This window comes from Sapajus apella, unplaced genomic scaffold (genome assembly GCF_009761245.1).
Source record: "Sapajus apella isolate SASKATOON/1434 unplaced genomic scaffold, GSC_monkey_1.0 scaffold37, whole genome shotgun sequence".
Lineage (NCBI taxonomy): Eukaryota > Metazoa > Chordata > Mammalia > Primates > Cebidae > Sapajus > Sapajus apella.
In genome coordinates this window covers 2,897,388-2,917,806 of record NW_022436977.1, presented here as the reverse complement: position 1 = coordinate 2,917,806, position 20,419 = coordinate 2,897,388, and the positions used below count along the sequence as shown (strand labels likewise).

The window sequence follows — 20,419 nt, the reverse complement described above, 5'->3', positions numbered from 1 at the left end:
CTCTGTGCTTGTTCGCCACCTCCTTCTGTTGCGCTCTTCCCCTTCTTGGCCCCATGACTGCTCCCTGCCTTGTGCTGTCCTCTCCTGGCCAAGGCGTGGCTTCACCATGGAGCTGGTGCCCTGCTCATGGGCCTTCCCGGTTCCCACACCTCTCTTCTCATAGCTGATGGCTTCAGTGCCCCTACAGGCCAACCCATAACAACCCAGCCTCCAAGCTGACCCTTCCTTGCCTGTCTGAAAGTCTTCCCCTCTAATCAGCAATTGGTGTTTATAACCACATCCTGAGCCATGTGTGGTTTCCCCAGAAATGTTGCCCCCCCACCAACATGTTCTGTCTACCTTGATCACACCGCTCACCGGCTCTTTGACCTCCCCAGAACCTTCCTGCAGAAACTTCTCCTTGTCCTCTCATTCTGGCAGGCACCCCGTCTCCATTTCCTTCTTTACCTGGCTCCACTGAGAGACCTGAGCCCTGGAGAACGCAGGTGTCGTGGCCTCCTCTGCCCTCCAGCTGGCCCAGCCCTTGGATGTGTCATTAGAGATGGGTGCCAGCTCACATGAGGACCCACTACTTGGCTCGGCCCTCTTCCCACGTGGCATCCTTCCAGTGAGCACACAGGTTCTTCAGGAAAAATGCAGCTCTTTACCCCTCCTCTTCAGCCCCTTCTTTTCATAGAGAACCCTCCTCCTATCTCGAGTGGATGACAGACGTCTTGTGGGGATATGCACCCAGCTTCCCTCCTCTCTCCCTAACCATGCTGCAGCCTGGGGGTGGAAGAACCTGCCCATTTCTCATCTCCTCCAGGGTCTCCTTTCCCCAGGAATCCTCTTCCTTCCCTGGGCCATGGTTTCTCTCTTTCCTTTTTTTCCTTCCCTTCAGCCTTCAAGTTGCCCAAATCCCTGATTTTTTTTTTTTAAAAAAAAAAAAAAAAAAAACAACAGAAGGAACTCTCTGCAGAACCTTGAGAGGGATTCATTATTATTCCTTTCCATGAATGAGGACGCAGTGGCTTGGAGGGGAAGTGGCTGCCCAGGCTCCCAACTCTCTGATTAAAGTTGGAGGCAGGTTGAGAGCTCAGGCTCCTGATTCACTGAACATACCCTCAACTTTAGGTCAAAGGTGGGGAAAAGACGCAGCCCTTCCTGGGAGTCCCATCTTTGGTGCAGGGCTAAGGAAGGAGCCTTGGGACCAAATGAAATGACTGCCTCATTTGAGGAATGTCATTTGTGGAAGTCATTTGAGGCCTTAAGCTGCTTAACTCTCAACTCCTTGGTATTTTAGGTACCATCTGTCTTTCCATCTCAATTATGAATTCTCCAGGGACTGTCACCTCATTTTTTTTTGTTTCTTAGGATGCTTTGTGCATAGTTGATGCTTAGTAATGGGCTCTTACTCATCTAGAAATTTTTAGCCTTTATCTTCAACTTGGAAGGGTTTTAAAGAACATGATTAGCCGGGTGTGGTGGCTTAGCCTATAATTCCAGTGCTTTGGGAGGCAGAGGTAAGAGGATCACTTCACCTGTGGCCAGAAGTTTAAGACCAGCCCAAGGAACATAGCTAGACCCCACCTCTTCAAAAATTAAATAAGAATTAAAAAATTAGCCAGGCATGGTGGTGCATGCTTGTAGTTCCAGCTACGTGGGAGACTAAGGAGGGAGGATTGCTTGAGCCCAGGTGTTTGAGGTTACAGAGGGCTATATCATACCACTGAATTCCAGCCTGGGCAACAGGGCGAGACCCTGTCTCAAAAAAAAAAAAAAAAAAAATTGTTTCCTTTTGTGTATATAATGAGTATAATGAATACTTGATGTTTTTGCTTATTGAAGTATGGTCATTCTAGACTTGAATTTTAGTTTGTATAAATTTTTACATTTCTGAAATCAGGACCCATGGACACTGTATTATATGTCACAGTGTGGTTTATAATTCATGGCATTTTATAATTGAAGAAATTTGGCATTTTAGTTGTGCTTATAAAAATATAAGTGTTACAGATCCTAATCCTAGCTTTTTTCCTTCTAAAAATACAGAATCTCAGCTCACTTTCTCTGTTTATCTTGCCACTCCCTACCTCCTACAAATGTAGAGGGAGAGTGCCAAAAAAATGGAAATTCGGGTGGGTTGACTTAAATGAGTGCTTCTGAAATCATCTGAATCATCTGAAAGCTTAATATCTGTTTCAGGGCTGGGTGCAGTGGCTCATGCCTGTAATTCCAGCACTTTGGGAAGCTCAAGGGGGCAGATCGCTTGAGCCCAGGAGTTCAAGACTAGCCTGGGCAACATGATAAAACCTCATCTTTACCAAAAATTTAAAAATTGGTCCAGAGTGGTGGCATGTGCCAGTAATCCCAGCTACTTGGGGGTCTGGAGTGGGAGGATTGCTTGAGCCTGGGAGGTTGAGCCTGTAGTGAGCTGAGATTGTGCCACTGCACTTTCTCATAAGTGACCCAACAAGACCCTATCTCAAAAAAACAAAAACAACAACAACAACAAAATTCTTTTCAGCTGATAAACTTTTGCAGAATTCAATTAAAAAAAAAAAAGACATAAAATATGAGCACATTAAAAAAAGTCAGAATCAGTATAAATCACTTTGTCCAATTGCTATATAGAATTTTCTAAGTGTTTACTCTCAGTTTCTGTACTTACTGTGGACCAGACACAAACTGGTGAAGGCAGACCATCTCTTGATAGCATAAGCTAAATAATGGAGGTTTTACCTAATTCATCAATTTCCATGGAATCTTTTTTTTTTTTTTTTTTTTTAAAAACCGTGTTAGTCCAACTTCTTTTGTTTCCTCATGACCATTCAGAAAACACTGCTTGGAGGCACTCTAAAGTGCAGTGCCCTGCAGAAGTCAGGAAAGTTCATGTGACTTAGCTTCATCAGTGTTCAAGCTATAGTTTACTTCCGTGTTCATTACTTCATCCATCGAAAACCAGTGGAAAGCAAGTGAGCGGCTGTTCTCTGGGTGTATGGAAAATGCCCAGCCCTCCCTGCCTTGTGGTAGTATCATGGATTTGAATATTTTCCCAACTGCTTAGAGTGAAATTTCAGTATCCCAGGTCATAACAGTCAGATGTAATTTTGTCTTATTCTGTTTCTTTGTGAGGTTAAAAATATGAATTGGGAACTGCTTTTTAAAGTTCGGTTTGGAGCAGTCTTTGGGGTGATTATATGATATTTTATGCTCTAAGGTAGTGGTGATTGTCTTACTAGAACATGTAAATATTTAAATCTTAGTGAGAATTGGCAGGAACTATTCAAGGAAGTATACAAAACAATTCAAAAAAGAAGTCTGAGTTGATTTTTTTGTTTTAAAGTTGTGTTCAAATAATAGTTATGGTGAGATGATATGTAACATGTTTATGCATTTGTGAAAAGGAATTAGAATTTAGAGGAACACTGTCTTAGCTTATATATATGTTTGGTTTTATATTTCTTAAATTCTTTAGTCACATAAAAAAGGTGAAATTAGAGACTGTCTCCGAGACGCTTCCTGTCCGTAACATAGAATCAGCATGATTCTTCAGAGACTCTTCCGGTTCTCCTCTGTCATTCAGTCAGCAGCCTCGGTCCATTTGCGGAGGAACATTGGTGTTACAGCAGTGGCATTTAATAACGAACTTGATCCTATACAGAAACTCTTTGTGGACAAGATAAGAGAATACAAATCTAAGCGACAGACAGCTGGAGCACCTGTTGATACTGGTCCAGAGTATCAGCAAGATCTGGAGAGGGAGGTTTTTAAGCTCAAGCAAATGTTTGGTAAAGGAGACATGAATACCTTCCCCACCTTCAAGTTTGAAGATCCCAAATTTGAAGTCCTTGATAAACCCCTGGCCTGAAGAAATAAAGTAAAATTAATCTGGTAATTTGTCATGGGTTAGTTATACAACTAGTTAGAAGTTTCAGAATAAACATACATTTCATGACTGTCAAAAAAAAAAAAGGTGAAATTAATGATATACTTTAACCCAATCTGTTCACATTACATTCAAAATAAATGGATATAAAATTATTAATGAAGAACTGTTAAGTTCTTTTTGTTAGCCTTTGAAATCTATGTTCCCAAAGTTTTTTCAGGCTGATATGCTTTTGTTAAAATTCAACAAAAATTAAATATTTTAAAAAACATAAAATACAAGCATATTTTAAAAAATTAGATTTGGCCAGGAGTGGTGGCTCACACCTGTAATCCCAGCACTTTAGGAGGCCTTGGCGGGCAGATCACCTGAGGTCAGGAGTTCGACATTATCCTGGCTAACATGGCAAAACCCCGTCTCTACTGAAAATACCAAAATTAGCCAGGTATAGCAGCAGATGCCTGTAATACCAGCTACTTGGGAGATTGAGGCAGGAGAACTGCTTAAACCCAGGAGGTGGAGGTTGCAGTGAGGTGAGATTGTGCCATTGCACTCCAGCCTGGGTGAAAGAGCAAGACTCCATCTCAAAAGAAGTAAAAAATAAATTAGACTTAATCAATGTAAATTTTCTTGTCCAATTACTACAGAAATTTCCAAAGTTTCTAAATGTTTGCTCTGAATTGCACGTCTCTCATTGTATGTCTCCATTTGGTCTAGTGCCATTTCAAGTGCTCAGTAGCCACATGTGGCTAATGACCATCATATTGGGCAGTACAGAACTAGAAAATCAAAGCCCACTGTAAGGCAGATGATTTATGTAATTACCTGAGTACTTTTATATTTACATTATTTTTTGATTTTGTCTAAAATAATTTTGAGATGATTTCATGATTACTTTGAGGGGATAGCAGTGGACCCTCAGGGGTTGCTCCCTCCCCAGTGGCCTCTGCCAGCTGCGTAGGTCGCTTTTTAGCAGGTGAGTCATATGGAGTAGCTGTCTTTCTCATCCCAGGGGCAGGGAGGGAGCATGAGAATTGCTTGTATTTGCCCCATAAGGACAGAGACCCACAGAGAGACATGAATAAGACATTGCTATGTATTTTTTTTTTTTTTTTTTTGCATTTTAAGAGATTGGAGGGGAATGAAAAGATAATCGAATGATTTTTTTCCCCCACATAAAAGGGTAATATGGAGGAAACTTGTGCCTGGAGAAGACTTTGCAGTTTGAATATATATATGTATGCATATATTCATTCTATTTTTGACAAAGAGCAAGTAGGGGCTAAATTACTCTGTAGAGAAGCTGATTCTGGAAACGCAACAGAAACACTGAGAACATAAATGGGAAGTAGAAAGTCCTTGCTGTCCTGTGAGAACAGAGGCTCATGCAGGCGAGTGGACTAGGGGTCCTCAGGTCCTGGTTTCTGCCTTGTGGAGTGAGATTTGAGAGGGCAGGTGTCCTGCCCATGATCACCTTGCCAGCTGTGTGCCACCAGGAATCAACTCAGGCCTGCTGTGTCTTTCCTGGGTCACCCTTGTCTTACTGTGCATGCCAGGGAACAGATGAGTAAGGTAGTCATAGCTTTATTTAGTGAGTAGAGAATTCGTTTTCTAAGTGAAAACAGCTTTGTTATGCTTCTTATCATTGAAAATACTACTTAATAAAATATTTATATTTAAATCTGATATACTTGCTTCAGAATCATCTGCAGTGAGGGCTGGGAAGGAATTAAATGGGGGTCTAGGATGAAATAATTTTGGCTATGAGTTGGTAATTGTTGAAGTTGAACAGGGATTCATGATGATGTTTTCTTTGTTTTATATGTCTTAACTTTTTTAAAGAAAGTCTTAAACACATATATGGTATATGATATGGTAAATAAGTTGTGAAATCTCATCATAAAAGAGAACCAGAACCACCAGGAACTGGAAAATATTATTTAATACCATTATGCATGGTGTCTCACACCTGTAATCCCAGCACTTTGGGAGGCCGAGGTGGGCATATCACCTGAGGTCAGGAGTTCGAGAGCAACATGGAGAATCCCCGTCTCTACCAAAAGTACAAAAGTTAGCCAGGGGAGGTGGTACACGCCTGTAATCCCAGCTACTCGGGAGGCTGAGGCAGGAGAATCACTTTAACCTGGAAGGCGGAGTTTGCAGTGAGCGAGATTGTGCCACTGCACTCCATCTGAGCAACAGAGCAAGACTCTGTATAAAATAAAATAAAACCACCTCCTGTATATTCCACTTCATGAAAATCCTTTGAAGAAATACAGGCAAGGTGTGAATCCCCATCCTGCTCACAAACATTTTATTCCAGGTAAAGCGCTGAGAGGACGCACGTGGAGAGGTGGAGAGAGTTGGCAGTTATTGCAGCTGTGCTGTGCTGTGCTCGCATGTCCCTTGCATCAACCCATGAGGGAGGCCTTGGCATCTGCCTTTTACAGAGGAGTGGAGTGAGGCGTGGAGGGCTTACTGCATCAGGGAGTGAGGGTGCCCCTGGCCCTGTGTGACCTGGCGCCAGGCTCAGTGCTCAGGGCTTGATTATTCTTTCTCCATGTCTTAGCAGCCTATGTTGTGGATTGGTTATTAGGAAGAATACAACATAGATAGAATGAGTTGCCATTTTATGCAGAGAAACCTACAAAACCCATGAAAATTTAGAGAAATGCAAGAGTGGGAGAAACCACAGGGGAAAGAGCGTCTTAGAAAACGGGGGCCTTGGAATGACAGCTCAGGGCCAGGAGGAAGGAAACAAGGCTGAGGAGAATTAATTTTCACAGTATACTGACAGGAGAAGGAGATTTTAGCCACAAACGTACGTTTGTTAGGAGGTGTTTTAGTTTTGAATGAAAGGTGCCTTAACAAATATGCAAAAAGTTACTGGCCATGTGAGGAAAGAGAAGAGGAATTTAGCTTTTGGAGAAATAGATCAGGTGGCAATTTTATGAAAACTGGACTTCACATGGTGAGAGAGAGCAGCATAGAAAAATCAGTTTGGAAAGATGAATTTTGAGTGTTACAATAGCTGCTAATCAGGGCCAAGTGGCGACAGGTTCTTGTTTATGGAAAGTGAGTATTCCTGATTTCCACATTATGTGTACCTGAGTATCTAATTCCATCTTGATTAGCGGAATCCTCTCAAACGACCTCATGTTCTTGTTTGTGATACTTATCTTAGGTTGCCAGGGGCTGACAAGACTCACAGTACACTTTGATTGTTTCTTCCTATTGCATTTATGCTGTGGTATGTTGGCTCACAGCATCAGGCAACCAGGCTTTGTGGGCTGGAGGATGGAGCCAGTGTAGGTATTGATAGGAGCTTGTCCACTGAAGAGGATTCTCCTCCTTCTCCTAGCTCCAGACTGGAGGTACTTCCTTGCAGGTGACAGAGCTTCCACTGGTAAGGAAAATCAGGTGAGATTCACCACTTGAGGAAGTCACATTCTCTCTCTCCACATCCTTCAGTTGGATTGTGTTACTGCAGAAGCAGTTCCTAAGGTTACAAGCATGGAAGACTAGCCCTTGAGCTAATGGTCAGGGTGGCAGTGAGAATAGAAAAAGAGGATGCACCTTCCCAAGGTCAGTTCTAGCAGCGTGGCGTCTTGTGTGTGCAGCCCCTATTCAACCTGAGTGCTCTGAGACTGTCAAAGGATCTCTACCTGGTCAGGAGGATCCCAGATCCTCCATCGCTGCTTCCTGGGGCCAACCTAACTTGTCACTCTACACGTCTTCCAGGCCCTCACCTGCAGGAGTAAAAGTCCCCATAGGGAGTTCCTTGGCTTCAGTGCCTGGGTAGCATCTGCAGCACCACACCTCTTTCTCTCTGTATTTTATGTATTTTTAACAGTCTTTATTTTTTCAGAGCAGTTTTGGGTTCACAACAACATTGAGTGGAAAGCACACAGAGCTCCTTTGTATCTATTGTACCCACAGCTGACCCATTACCAACATCCCATGCCAGGGTGGTACAGTTGTTAGAGTTGATGAATCTATATTGACACATTGTTATCGCCCGAACACCATAGTTTACCTTAGGGTTTCTTGTACTTTTTTCTTTCTTTCTTTTTTTTTTTTTTTTAAGACAGGGTCTTGCTCTGTTTTCCAGGCTGGAGTGCGGTGGCGAAATCTTGGCTTACTGCAACCTTGATCTCTGGGGCTCAAGTGATCTTCCTACCTCAGCCTCTTGAGTAGCTGATACTACAGGTGCACACCACCATACCCAGCTAATTTTTGTATTTTTAGTAGACACAGGGTTTCACCATGTTGGCCAGGCTGGCCTCAAACTCCTGACCTCAGGTGATCCACCTGCCTCAGCCTCCTAAAATTCTGGGACTACAGGCGTAAGCCACCATGCCAAGCTCATCCACTGATCTTTTGACTGTCTCCCTAGTGTTGCCTTTTGCAGAATGTCATAGAGTTGGAATTGTATAGTTGTAGCCTTTTCAGATTGGCTTCTTCAGTTAGTAATGTGAAGTTAATTTTCTTCATGTCTTTTCATGGCTCAATAGCGCTTTTCTTTTTAGCACTGAATAGTATGCTGTTGTATACATGTACCTTCTTGCTCTTTTTACTGGAACCTCTCATTCTGTTTTCCCAAAAGAAAAACTCAAATAGTTGATGAATAACACTTACCTATGGTGTGCATCAGGTTCCGCTGTTGGTATCCTGTGTGGCTTTGTGCTCTTCCAAACGGTCCAAGTTGGAATGAATGAGTGAGAATAACAGACACATGCTCTTAGGGTTCAGGGATGGGGAAACAGCATACAGAGGGGATTTTTTTTTGTTTTATTCTTCAATTGTTAAACCTCCAAAAGCCTTTGTTTGCTTTGGAGCTGAGGAAGAAGGCATAAATATGAAATAATGTATTTTCCTAGTCGACAACAGGCCATAGAGGTGAGAAGTTTATTCATAGACACCAGGTTTGTAGCAAAATAGTGAATAGTGGGCCGGGCACGGTGAATCCTGCCTGTAATCCCAGTACTTTGGGAGGCTGAGGCAGATGGATCACCTGAGGTCAGGAGTTCGAGACCAGTCTGATCAACACAACTAAACACCATCTCTACTAAAAACACAAAAATTAGCCGGGCGTGGTAGTATGTACCTGTAGTACCAGCTTCTTGGAAGGCTGAGGCAGGAGAATTGTTTGAGCCTGGGAGGTGGAGATTGCAGTGAGCGGAGATTGTGCCATTGCACTCCAGCCTGGGTGATAAGAGTAAAAAAAAAAAAAAAAAAAAAAAAGAATAGTGGGCCAGTGACCAGGACTGAGAGAGCAAAAGGAAGGCTTAAACTGGAACCTTGAAGTACCAGGGAGGATGATCATAGGATCTGGCAGCCGTATCTTTAGTGCACGTGTGTGCGCACACGCGTATATGCCTGACCCCATCCTGACCCTGCTGCTGTACCCCAGCTTCTTGAGGTATCCTGTGCTTACTGTTTTTCAGACATTTATTGAGCACTTAATGTGTGTTAGAAATTGTGCCTTGAGCTCAGGATAAAAATAACTGTGACGCCGTAGTTCTTGCCCTGTAAGAGCTTGTAGTCTATGGGGAAATACAGACATGTAAATAGATTATATTGCAACAAACTTTTTTAAGTACAGAAATTGAGATGTGGTCAATGAAGTCTCCTTGCGGCATGTGGAACTTGTTGGACAGCTAGATTGAATGGGGGTGTGGGGAGGCCATTGTAGACCTGGAAGAGTAGGCATCAAAGCCCTCTTAGGGGAACACAGCTCAGAGGGCAGGGGACATGAGGCGCGCTGGCTCAGTGATGGTAGAGCACAGACTCCTAGGGAAGGCTAGGCAGGAGGTGAGGAAGTGGGTATCTGCAGCCTGGGAACTTGGCCTTGAGTTTGTAGGGATTGGGGACCCAACCCCAGTGACTGTGCTAGCTGGTTTACCCTGTTGGAGGGAAGCTGGCAAGCAGGTGGCCCTGGAAAGGCTGCTACAGTAGATCAGAGTAGAGCCCATCCAGAAGTTGAAGATTGCCGGCAGGAAAACCCTGGTCATGAACTGCTTTGTATAAGGAATTGGGGTTGGGGAAGGGTTTAATTAATGTAGTTTGCTGAGTGACCAAGGAGGAATTAGACGCATTATCCCTGCTCTTTCCTCCCCTGCCCCCTTAAGAAAAAAAAATTATTTGAAATGTTTCTAAAATGCGTTGCCAGATTTTGTTACAATGGAGTTTAGCAGAAACATTTAAGTTTGTAGTTGTCCATTTGAAAGTGTTGTAACATCTCACGGTTATTTTAAATTTTATGTTCAGAATATTAAGTGTAATTTAATAGTATAGTATATTTCTTGATACTCATATTCCATGGCCAGTTGCTTTTTTCAGGAAATCAGTAATAAAAGCTTATTTTTGTAGAATTGCCTCTTTCTAAAAGATGAATGTGTTTCTCCTTCCCCCAAAGGAGACCCCTCTGTGTGGCTCTGACTAATTGAAATTCCTAGTCATTTGAATGTTAGTTCATTAGACTTCTATTGAAAACAATTGGCTGTAATAATGTACTGAATATGGTAGTTGGTCTAGAGACAAAAAGTACCTTCTAACCCAGAAGTCGTAAAGAAAAATATCCTTTTCTCCCCTCCCCACCCGCTTTTGTTGTTGTTGTTGGGAGTACAAAAGATAGGAGACTATGCTGGGAATAAGATGGGGGAAAAAAAAACTTCTTTGAGAAAAGAAAAATAAATCATTTTATAGTGAGCATTTCAAAATCTATTTAAAATATAAAAGCATATAATGTATATTTTGGCCAGTTGATAAAATGAAGTAGTAGCATGTTTAAGATCAGCTTCTTTATTCATTCTTGCATTCATGTAGTCAGATATTTGTGAGGTATCCTTGTACCCAGCACTGTTCAAGGGCTGGGGTTACAGCTCTGTAATAAGTAGGGTTCTTGTTCTCATGGAGTTTGCATTCTAATTATACCTATTGCTAATTGATTTTTATTATAACTTTTTAAAATTTTAAGAGAGGGGGTCAGTGAATTATAGAATAATAAAGAATTTACTTGGATGGATCTTATCCATGTTCAAAATAAGCTTTTTAAACAGGTAAGTGTGCTTCCATAGAGACATGTTCTGTCTCAGTATTCTCTAGGGAACTTGTTATGATCAGGCAGTGAACAACAAGTTTCTACTATGAGCTGTTTCCATCATAGCACCCCCTGAGCTGGAGCTCAAGTCAGCGCAGTGACTATTGAGCATTGCTGATTGCATCAGATATATTATTTCCTTTAATACTCACAACTGCCCTTGGCATTATTACAGAGGAGGAACCTGAGGTACACAGAGGCTAAGGCACACCAAGCCAGATCCAACCAGGACCTTACTCTTAACTGCAGCGCTGTTGCTTTCCCTAAATGCAATGTTTCGTCTCATAAATCCTTATGCATCTCCGTCGCAAATGTGGACTTGTTTAGCACAAAAGTGGGTCAGTCAGAACAGAGAGGCCAGCAATTCACATTGGGTGGCCCATGTGTTGTCGGGGGTGGGTTGTGCTTTGGAGTTACAGATACTTAGTCTCTAAGTTAAGTCTCATGATTGCTCATCTCTGAAATTGGAGAGTGGTTCTTATCCTTTGTCTAACTTCTAGGGAAATTGCTTGGGGAAGAAGAAAGCTGCCACCAGATGAAGGGGGTTAATTAGATTTGTACTTTATATCCAACACGCCTGTAAAGAGATTTGTGTATCTACAAGGAATTACGACTTTTTAGCCAAATTTATAATTATGCTGTTATGAAGATACATGTATTACATGGGACTCCTGAACTTTTACAAATAAAGCAAAATGAGAAGAATAAATTTGTTTGCTGAAGATAAAGTGAACATTATGGGCCCATTACGGGGACACATTTCTATATTTTGTAATCTCCCTAGAAAAAAATTATTTCATATATAAATATAACCCAATAAAAATAAATCTGTAAAGTTGTTACACATATTATAATGGGAAGTATTTTAACCACAGGGAATGACCCATCTGTACAATTATGTCTCCTTTGTTTTTATTCTTCTTCAGAAAATCTCTTCATCAATTCCCTTATTAGTCAGGAATGAATCTGTCTCTTGAAATAGTATTTTGCCTGTTTTCATAGCAGCTTTGAGCTTCTTCATTTACGTTAGCTGTTGTACATAAACATTAGTTGAAATTGTGTGGTAAATCTTCATTCATATGACTACAGGCTTTATTATTCTGTTTTCAAATGGTTTGGGATGATTGAGATGGTGGAAGGGAAAGAGAAGCACTATATTAGATGGGATTCATTGGTCACAGTAACACACTCACTCTAGCTAGCATTAAGTGAAAAGGGATATTTATAACAAGGATGTAGAGTATCTTAGGGACCCAAAGACAGATTGTGATAAACAGCCTTCTAGACATCTCTCTGGACATCCAAGAACACTCACACACAAATGAATCATACTGCATGTGGTCATTTACCTATTTTATTCATTCAGGAGTATATAATGGATATCTTTTCATATCAGTAAATATAGACTTCCAACATTGTTTTCAATATCTATTGATATTGTGGTTTATTCAACATGTCTCATAACTGTGGGCCTGTAGGGGCATTTATCCTCCTTCCCTCATAATTATAAACAATATTGTGTGTATCCATCTCTCTGCTTACATCATTATCTACTTTGAGAGAATTCTTGGAAGTGGGATTGCTGGATCAAAGGGCATGCCATTTTACACCCTAAGATAATCTCCCGTGTAGCTACAAAATAATATTTCCAATTTACATTTCCTTTGTAAAAAGGCCCATAACACTGGCTATTTATTGTCAGTCTTTGTTATCTTTACCAATCTGATAGGTAAAAATAAGGTCTCCATTTTCTAAAATTACATATTTTTATTGTTAGTAGAGTTGATATCTTTTCATATATTTCTTGCTGTTACATTTTTTTAAGACACAGAAAATTTGTCAATTTGTATCCATTTTGAAGGAAGTATTAATTTTCTTGTTTGTTTTTAAGGGTATCTTAGTCTGTTTTTGTTGCTATAAAGGAAGGCAGGCATGGTGGCTCACACCTGTAATCCCACAACTTTGGGAGGCTGAGGTGGGCGGTTCACCTGAGGTTGGGAGTTCGAGATCAGCCTGGCCAACATGGGAAAACTCTGTCTCTACTAAAAATACAAAAATTAGCTGGGTGTGGTGATGGGCACCTGTAACCCGAGCTACATGGGAGGCTGAGGCAGGAGAATTGCTTGAACTCGGGAGGTGGAGGTTAGTGAGCCGAGATCATGCCATTGCACTCCAGCCTGGGCAATGAGAGTGAGACTCCATCTTTAAAAAAAAGAAAGAAAACAAACAAACCTGAGATTGGGTAATTTATAAAGAAAAGAGATTTATTTGTTTTCTTTTTAATTTTTGTGGGTACGTAGTAGCTATATATACTTTTGAGGTACATGAGATAATTTGATACAGGCATCTAAAATTACAATAAAAATATATAATTTTAGAAAATGGAGACTTTAGTTTTACCTATCAGATTGGTAAAGATGACAAACAAAGACTGTATAATAATCACATCAGGAAAAATGGGATATTCATCACCTTGAACATTTATCCTTTGATTGTGTTACAACACATAAATCCAGTTATACTTTTTTAGTTATTTAAAAATGTACAATAAATTATTGTTGACTGTAGTCACCCTGTTGTGCTATCAAATACTCAATTTTGTTCATTGTAACTCTATTTTTGTACCCGTTAACCATTCCCACCAGCCCCTCCCCTTCCCACCCTCTGGTCACTATCATTCTATTACTCTCTGTCTCCATGAGTTCAGTCGTTTTAATTTTTAGATCCCACAAATAAGTGAGAACATGGTAAGCTTGTCTTTCTGTGCCTAGCTTACTTTATTTAACACAATGACCTCTAGTTCCATCCATATTAATGCAAATGACAGGCTCTCATTCTTTTTTATGGTTAAATAGTACTCCACTGTATATGTGTACCACATTTTCTTTATCCAATATCTGTTGATGGACACTTAGGTTGCTTCTAAATCCTAACTATTGTGAATAGTGCTGCAATAAACATGGGAATTCATATATCTCTGCAGTATACTGACTTTATCTCTTTTGTGTACATACCATATCTTTTCATATTAATCAATATAAGCCTCCATCGTTGTCTTTAATGTCTATGTGGTTTATTCAACATGTCTCGTGTGCGGGCATTTAGCAACATTTATTCCCCCTACCCCATAAAGAGATCTATTTGTGCATCTATAAAGAGATCTTTATAGATGTGTTGGATGTAAAGTAGGATTGTTGTATCATATGGAAGCTCTGTTTTTAGTTTTTTTAAGGAACCTCCAAACTGTTCTTCATAGTGGTCGTACTAAGGAGCTCAAACAAATTAATAGGAAAAAAAAATGTAATATTCTGATTAAAAAATGGGCAAAAGACCTGAATAGACATTTCTTAAAAGAAGACATACAGATAGCAAACAGGTATATGAAAAGGTGCTTGACATCATTAATCATCAGAGAAATGCAAATCCAAACTACAATGAGATATCATGTCACCCCCTTTAAAATGGCTTTTACTCAAAAGACAGGCAATAACAAATATGGGTGAGGATGTGCAGAAAAGGGAACCCTCATAAAATAGGTTTATTTGGCTCAAGGTTCTGCAGACCGTATGCATAGCATGGAGCTGGCATCTGCAGCCACTAGGCCCTCTGGCTGCTTCCACTCATGTTGGAAGGGGAGCCAGTATAGGCAGATCACATGGTGAGAGAGGAGGCATAGGAAAGGGGAGGTAAGTGCTAGGCACTTTTCATTAACCAGCCTTCTTAGGAACTAACAGAGTAAGAACTTACCCTCGAGGGAGGGCGTTAATCTATTCCTGAGAGATCTTCCTGCGGGACCTAAATACCTCCCATGAGGCCCCACCTCCAATATTGGGACCAAATTTCAGCGTGGGGTTTGGAAGTGACAAACATCCAAAGTATAGCAAGGACGTTTTGTAAAGTGAGGTTAGCAGCCTTTTCTATGTCTCATGTGTAAACATTTTCTCTAGCTTCTTGTTTTTTTGACTTTGGTTTTGTATTTTTTTTTTTTTTTTTTTTTTTGAGATGGAGTTTTGCTCTTGTCACCCAGGCTGGAGTGCAGTGGCACAATCTCAGCTCACCGAAACCTCCGCTTCCCGGGTTCAAGCGATTCTCCTGCCTCAGCCTCCTGAGTAGCTGGGATTACAAGCATGCACCACCACGCCCGGCCTCACTGTTTGTTTTTTAAATTTCTGTTCTATTTTTCCATTCAGAAATTTTAGGTTAAAAAAAATTGTCACCAGCTACATGTTTCAGTCCTTTATAGTTACATATTTTGGTGTCATTCTTAAAAAGGCCTTTCCTATCCCCTTATTATAAAACTATCCCTGTACATATTCTCCTAGTACTCATTTGCTTTATTTTGAGCTTATTCTTCCATAAGTAGGGAGAGAGAGATCTAGAGTTTTCTTCTCTTGAAGTAGCTAACTAACACCATTTGTTAACTAGTCTGTCATACCCACCCAGATTTGATTGCACGTACTTGGGTCTGTTTCATATGAATCCTTAGTTCTGTTGCTGGATGTTTATTCTGTTTCGTGCATACGTGTGCATGTTCTCATGCAGGCGCCTGCTCGTTAACTGTGTCTAGGCGATTTTGTTGATTTCTACAATTGATTATAGTGCCTCTCTGCTTCAGATGGGTTTCCAGGGAGTAAGTTTCCAGTGCCTTGGAGAACCAGGAGCCACATGAGAACAGCAAAATCAAGAAGGGCCTACTTCACAGACATATTAGAGGAACTAAATAGGAAGAGAAGAAGGCAAGAGCACCTCATGCAAACTCATTTTAAAAAGAAGCAGTGTAGTGCCTGAGATTTTTGTTTCCAACATTGAGGGAGGTGGATGCCTGTATTTGATTTTCGTTTAAATTCGAAGTCATTAAAGCATTCCTACCACAAGGAAGAAGAAAATGTGTTTTGTCTCTTTGCCAGCAGTAACATAATTTTGGTCTTCAAAGTAAGTGTCTTGGGACCTGAATTCCCCGTGGATAAAGAAAATTCCCAGCCCATGTGTTGTGGCGGAAATTCATCATTTCCTGAGTTATTTCCTTTCATGCTTAGTGTGGGGAAAATGACCAAATGTATAGATTGCGATTCTTTTTCAAAAACATTACCTGATTCTGATGACTTTTATTATTATTTTAGGTGCTGCAGGAGGCTTCTCACATGCTTTGGGATATCTTCAGGGAAATTCACTCTTAATAGAAACTGAGAATTTAAGGTAGGTCCTTTAACAAAGATACTTTATTCTTACCAATTGTCCAAACCCCTGCATTGGTATAGCTTTATTAAGTGTTAACCTGCTGTCTGTTACGCTGTCTCATTTGATCTTCACTGTGGTTCTTCGAGGCAGGTGTGTAGAGTGCCCGGTCCTAATGCTCCCATTGCGGTCTGATTTTTCCTCCTGGTAGTTTGGTGAGGTGATGCTAGGGGCCCAGAGGAGGGGTTGAGTAGCTGTTTTTTTTTTTGTTTGTTTGTTTTTTTAATCATATTGGACCTTATAGTGTGAATTCTCATTCATTTACACTGGTTTGCTTCATAAATCTTTTCTTAGGGTGCTGTGAGGGGTTAGTGTTGGGTAAGGAATTAATGTAGAAAATTCCATTGGACTTTGTTTTTTTAACTTTTAAGTTTGGGGTACACATGCAGGTTTGTTTCATAGGTAAGCTTGCGACATGGGAGTTCGTTGTACAGATTATTTCATCACTCAGGTATGAAGTCTATTATCCATTAGTTATTTTTCCTGATCCTCTCCCTCTTCCCACACTCCAACCCCCGATAGGCCCCAATGTGTGTTGTTGTCCTCTCTTCCCCTTTCTTTCTATGTATTCTTGTCATTTAGCTAACACTTAGAAGTGAGAACATGTGGTATTTGGTTTTCTGTTCCTGTAACATGTGGTATTTGGTATTCCTGTATTAGATTGCTAAGGATAATAGCCTCCCGTTCTATCCATGTTCCTGCAAAGGACATGATCTTGTTCTTTTCATGGCTGCATAGTATTCCATGGTGTATGTACCACATTTTCTTTATACAGTCTGTCATTGATATTTTCAGTGGTCTTTGAACTGAAACTTGTTGGTGGTTCCTGGAGCCCTCCATGGTTGCAAGATAGTTGTTCGAGCATGAAATAAAGTAAACTTTGGTTGTAGATTATTGTTTTCCTTCTTTGGTTGTCCTGGGGGGTGCGGTTGTATGATCCCAAGTAGTGTGTGCAGTATCCTGGGCAGAGACACAGGGCTCTTCTGCTGATCTTAGTTGATGCTCTTACCCAATAGCTGTATCATGGCACATCCAGTTGTATCAGTTCTGTTTCTGACCAGCTGCAGAACTTGGGACAGGTTAATCATTGTCTCTTTTTCTTCGTTTGTAAATTGTGTAGATTGGCCTAATCTAGTCATTTCTATACTTTTAAATTTTTTAGAATGGGAGAAAAATATTTCAGGACCTATTTCTAATTTTTTTGGCTATATGTAAAGAAAATTGATGATTAAAGCTGCATAGGTGAATGCAGGTTCGCTATATTTACATACTGTTCTTTGAATTTTGCGTGTGGAATTTTCAACAAAGATTTATTTTCACAAAATAACTACCATCTACTAATATGATTTTGTCAAAGAGGAAAAATACTAAAAGAATACGATTATTCCTCAATTTGTCCTTAGACTGTACATATTTAGCATTATGAAAATGCTGTTTATTTATTATCTCTTCCTCATTTCTCTGTAGTCCAGTGACTGATAGACATAGACTGAGCAAAATTGGCCCGAGAACTGGTGTTTGGGAAATACTGGGGCACATGACTGCTGAGGGCTCTTCTGCCGCTGAGACTGTATAGTCGCCTCTGAAGCAGAAAAGAAAAGTACTGTACATTGCCTATTACCAGAAAATTCTGTGACAGCTAGCATGGCTGAACTCAGGTCAGAGGACCATGCAGAAGGGAAGAGATGATTCTGTTGGGAGCGTTCAGTAAAATTGGCCCATTTATGGGAACATCCAGTTAAGCTTTGAGTCACACCATGGTCAAAGTAAAGACAAAACTTGACAGAGTTTTAAGTAGCCTCATGGAAGTGTACAGACTCCTCCATTCCTACCATTGTGGGGCAGCCTCTGGCCAGGTGTGATCTGACAGATAAGTATCTGCCTGGGATGGGGGGATGCTGAGAGCCAGGGATGAGGTGGGCGGAATGCAGACTCCATCGAGACCAGTGCAAACCCTGGGTGTGAGGAGCTCCATGCTTTGTGTGGAGGTTGAGGGCACAGTTCGGAGTTCCAAGCTAATGGCAGTGGGATCAGGTGTGCTCAGGATGGAGAAGAGCTTGCCTGCCCAGAGGGCCATCTGGGAATCCAGGGGTGGATATTGTCCTTTGAGGACCCACAGAGGGTGCTCAATGGTCCAATCTGGCTGAAGGACCTGGGGCACAGTGGACAGGAAACACATCAGATCTGTGCCTTTCCCAAGACTTCATATCTGAAAGGAGTGTTCCAGGTGGATTCTGAAGCCATCATCTGTAGGAAATGGAAAACCGTGCTTTCTGTTTACTTCTCCTTGGGGGGTGTGTGTGTGTGTGTGTGATGAGGAGAGTGGGAGGAAGACAGACGGAATAATGGGCTGAATTATTTAGCACAGTAAAGTAACATGGGGAAGAGCAGCAATACCTATTACAAGAAGTCTGTACAATCCTAGCTGCTTCTGAAAGTCCTGAGAAGTTACACGTCCTCTGCATTGATTGGAGTATGGTGGTTCAGTCCTTTGGAATTCTCCCTTAGTGATTTCTGGCCTTTATTCATTTTAACATTCTAATGTTCTGGGAAACCTCAATGAAATTTGACAGACTTACCTAGTTGTTTTCTGTACTGTCAACTCTTGGTTTACTGCCTAATTGGTATCCATCACATGGGCCTCCTTTACCTGGGAGTATTTATTCTCTTCCTTTTTAGGAAAAAGCTGTATTGAACAACAACAGAAACATTTGTCTTAAATGTGTAGCAATATGAGAGATTACCTGAAATACTGACATGTCTGAAAGTGTATATATAAAGTCATGAGTAAATGCTAGCAGGAGCTTTTATTTTGACATAAACCAGAGAAAGGAGAATTGCTTTAAGTGATTTGGACCAGTCCAAGTCTGAATAAAAGTTAATAAATGAACAATGTAACCGATCAATCATGTTCTTGAGCCTTTCATAAGGCTAAGACATTCTGGATGAGATCTTATAGGGATGAGCAATTGAGAATTTGAGACGGCCGTGCTTTGCCAGAATAAACATGATGCTTTAAAGAGTTACATGCATGCATGGATGTGTGTGTGTGAGACAAGAGAGATTGTTAGATGGTGTGGGGGAATGATAAACGATTTGTTTAGCATTTTACATAATGACTTGTGATATATTCTGGATTTGAGAATAAATGCAGTATTTTGACCTTATCTCTGTATTCCCTGCAGGCTTGTAAGAAAAATATTTTAAAATCTACTTTCAATGAAAAATACTGTTTTTGGCTCTCAGGGAATTTTTAGTTCCCACTGCTGTTTAGGGAGGGTTGTTGAATCTGTGAAAATCAAAGGAGGATCTTTGCAGCTCTTTGTCATTCTGTACCAGTCATTTAAGGGCTATGACGTCAGTGAAGAGTTGTTCTATGCTTCCTTTACTTCATTCAAAATGTAACCTGTTATGCACTTTTGTCTTCCTGCTACCCTCCATTAGCTGATTCTTTGCTTCTTGATGACTGCAGGCATCACTTGCTTTCCCACCTGCAGGCTCCCCAAGTGACTGAGAGTCCTCCTTAGCGTTGTCAATCAAGATTCCTGGACCTAGGCTGGGCTCCTCACTCTGCCGTTTGTGCTTCATACATGTTTCAGAACAACTAACAATTTCCAGGCTGTTTTTCATAATTAAACTTACTAATCTGTGATATAATAGGATGTCTGTTTTCTTGCATTTTTCGGCTAATTGTGTTCATCAGTTAATTTCTTTCCACATTAAGAAGCCCTCCTGGAGAACTCAAGATTTGAGCCTTTCTGTCTAAGAATTGATTGGATTTCATGGACTCGATGACTCTAGAATACATTTATCTGCAATTGAGTAGTTTTCTGTAGAACTTGAACCTTTAAAAACAATCACTTTTCTTTTTTAGCTGTGAAATTCCATACTGTGAAGATCTAAAATGGTCATCAAGGCCATTCTGTTCTGTTTACAACAAATCAGAATTGGACAGCTTTCCAAATCCATAAAATAACTAGTGTTTTACTTATAGACTATATACTTGACTTTACTAAGATTAAAATAAACACATGTAAGGCCAGCTGCAGTGTTGACAACACACCACTATAAAGCCTTATAAATGTTGAGGAAAATCCTGCTGCTGTGATCTAAACAATGGTCTTATGGGGCATCTTTTATTTAAAAAAATTTAAGTCAAAATATTGTATGCAAATAGCCTAAAATAAGAAACATCTGTATGGAACCACAAAAGA

At 40.6% G+C, this 20,419-nt stretch overlaps 2 protein-coding genes across 7 annotated transcripts in view; both read left to right on the top strand.

Moving 5' to 3' along the window:
• The window catches only part of TLN2 (talin 2), a 458,983-nt gene that overhangs the window by 186,505 nt on the left and 252,059 nt on the right, over positions 1-20,419 (top strand). For all 6 annotated transcript variants that reach the window (XM_032297261.1, XM_032297255.1, XM_032297258.1 and 3 more), the window contains one exon: positions 16,091-16,166. The gene's annotated coding sequence lies outside the window, so the exon portion shown is untranslated. The remainder of the gene's footprint in view (positions 1-16,090; positions 16,167-20,419) is intronic.
• LOC116564276 (ATP synthase-coupling factor 6, mitochondrial-like) lies at positions 3,517-3,941 on the top strand. Its single transcript, XM_032297265.1, has one exon. It carries the CDS (start codon positions 3,524-3,526, stop codon positions 3,848-3,850), a length of 327 nt encoding a protein of 108 aa, XP_032153156.1. The 5' UTR covers positions 3,517-3,523; the 3' UTR covers positions 3,851-3,941.

Excerpts from the sequence above, each read along its gene's own strand:
- LOC116564276 (XM_032297265.1), top strand. The coding sequence starts at position 3,524 with ATGATTCTTCAGAGACTCTTCCGGTTCTCCTCTGTCATTCAGTCAGCA.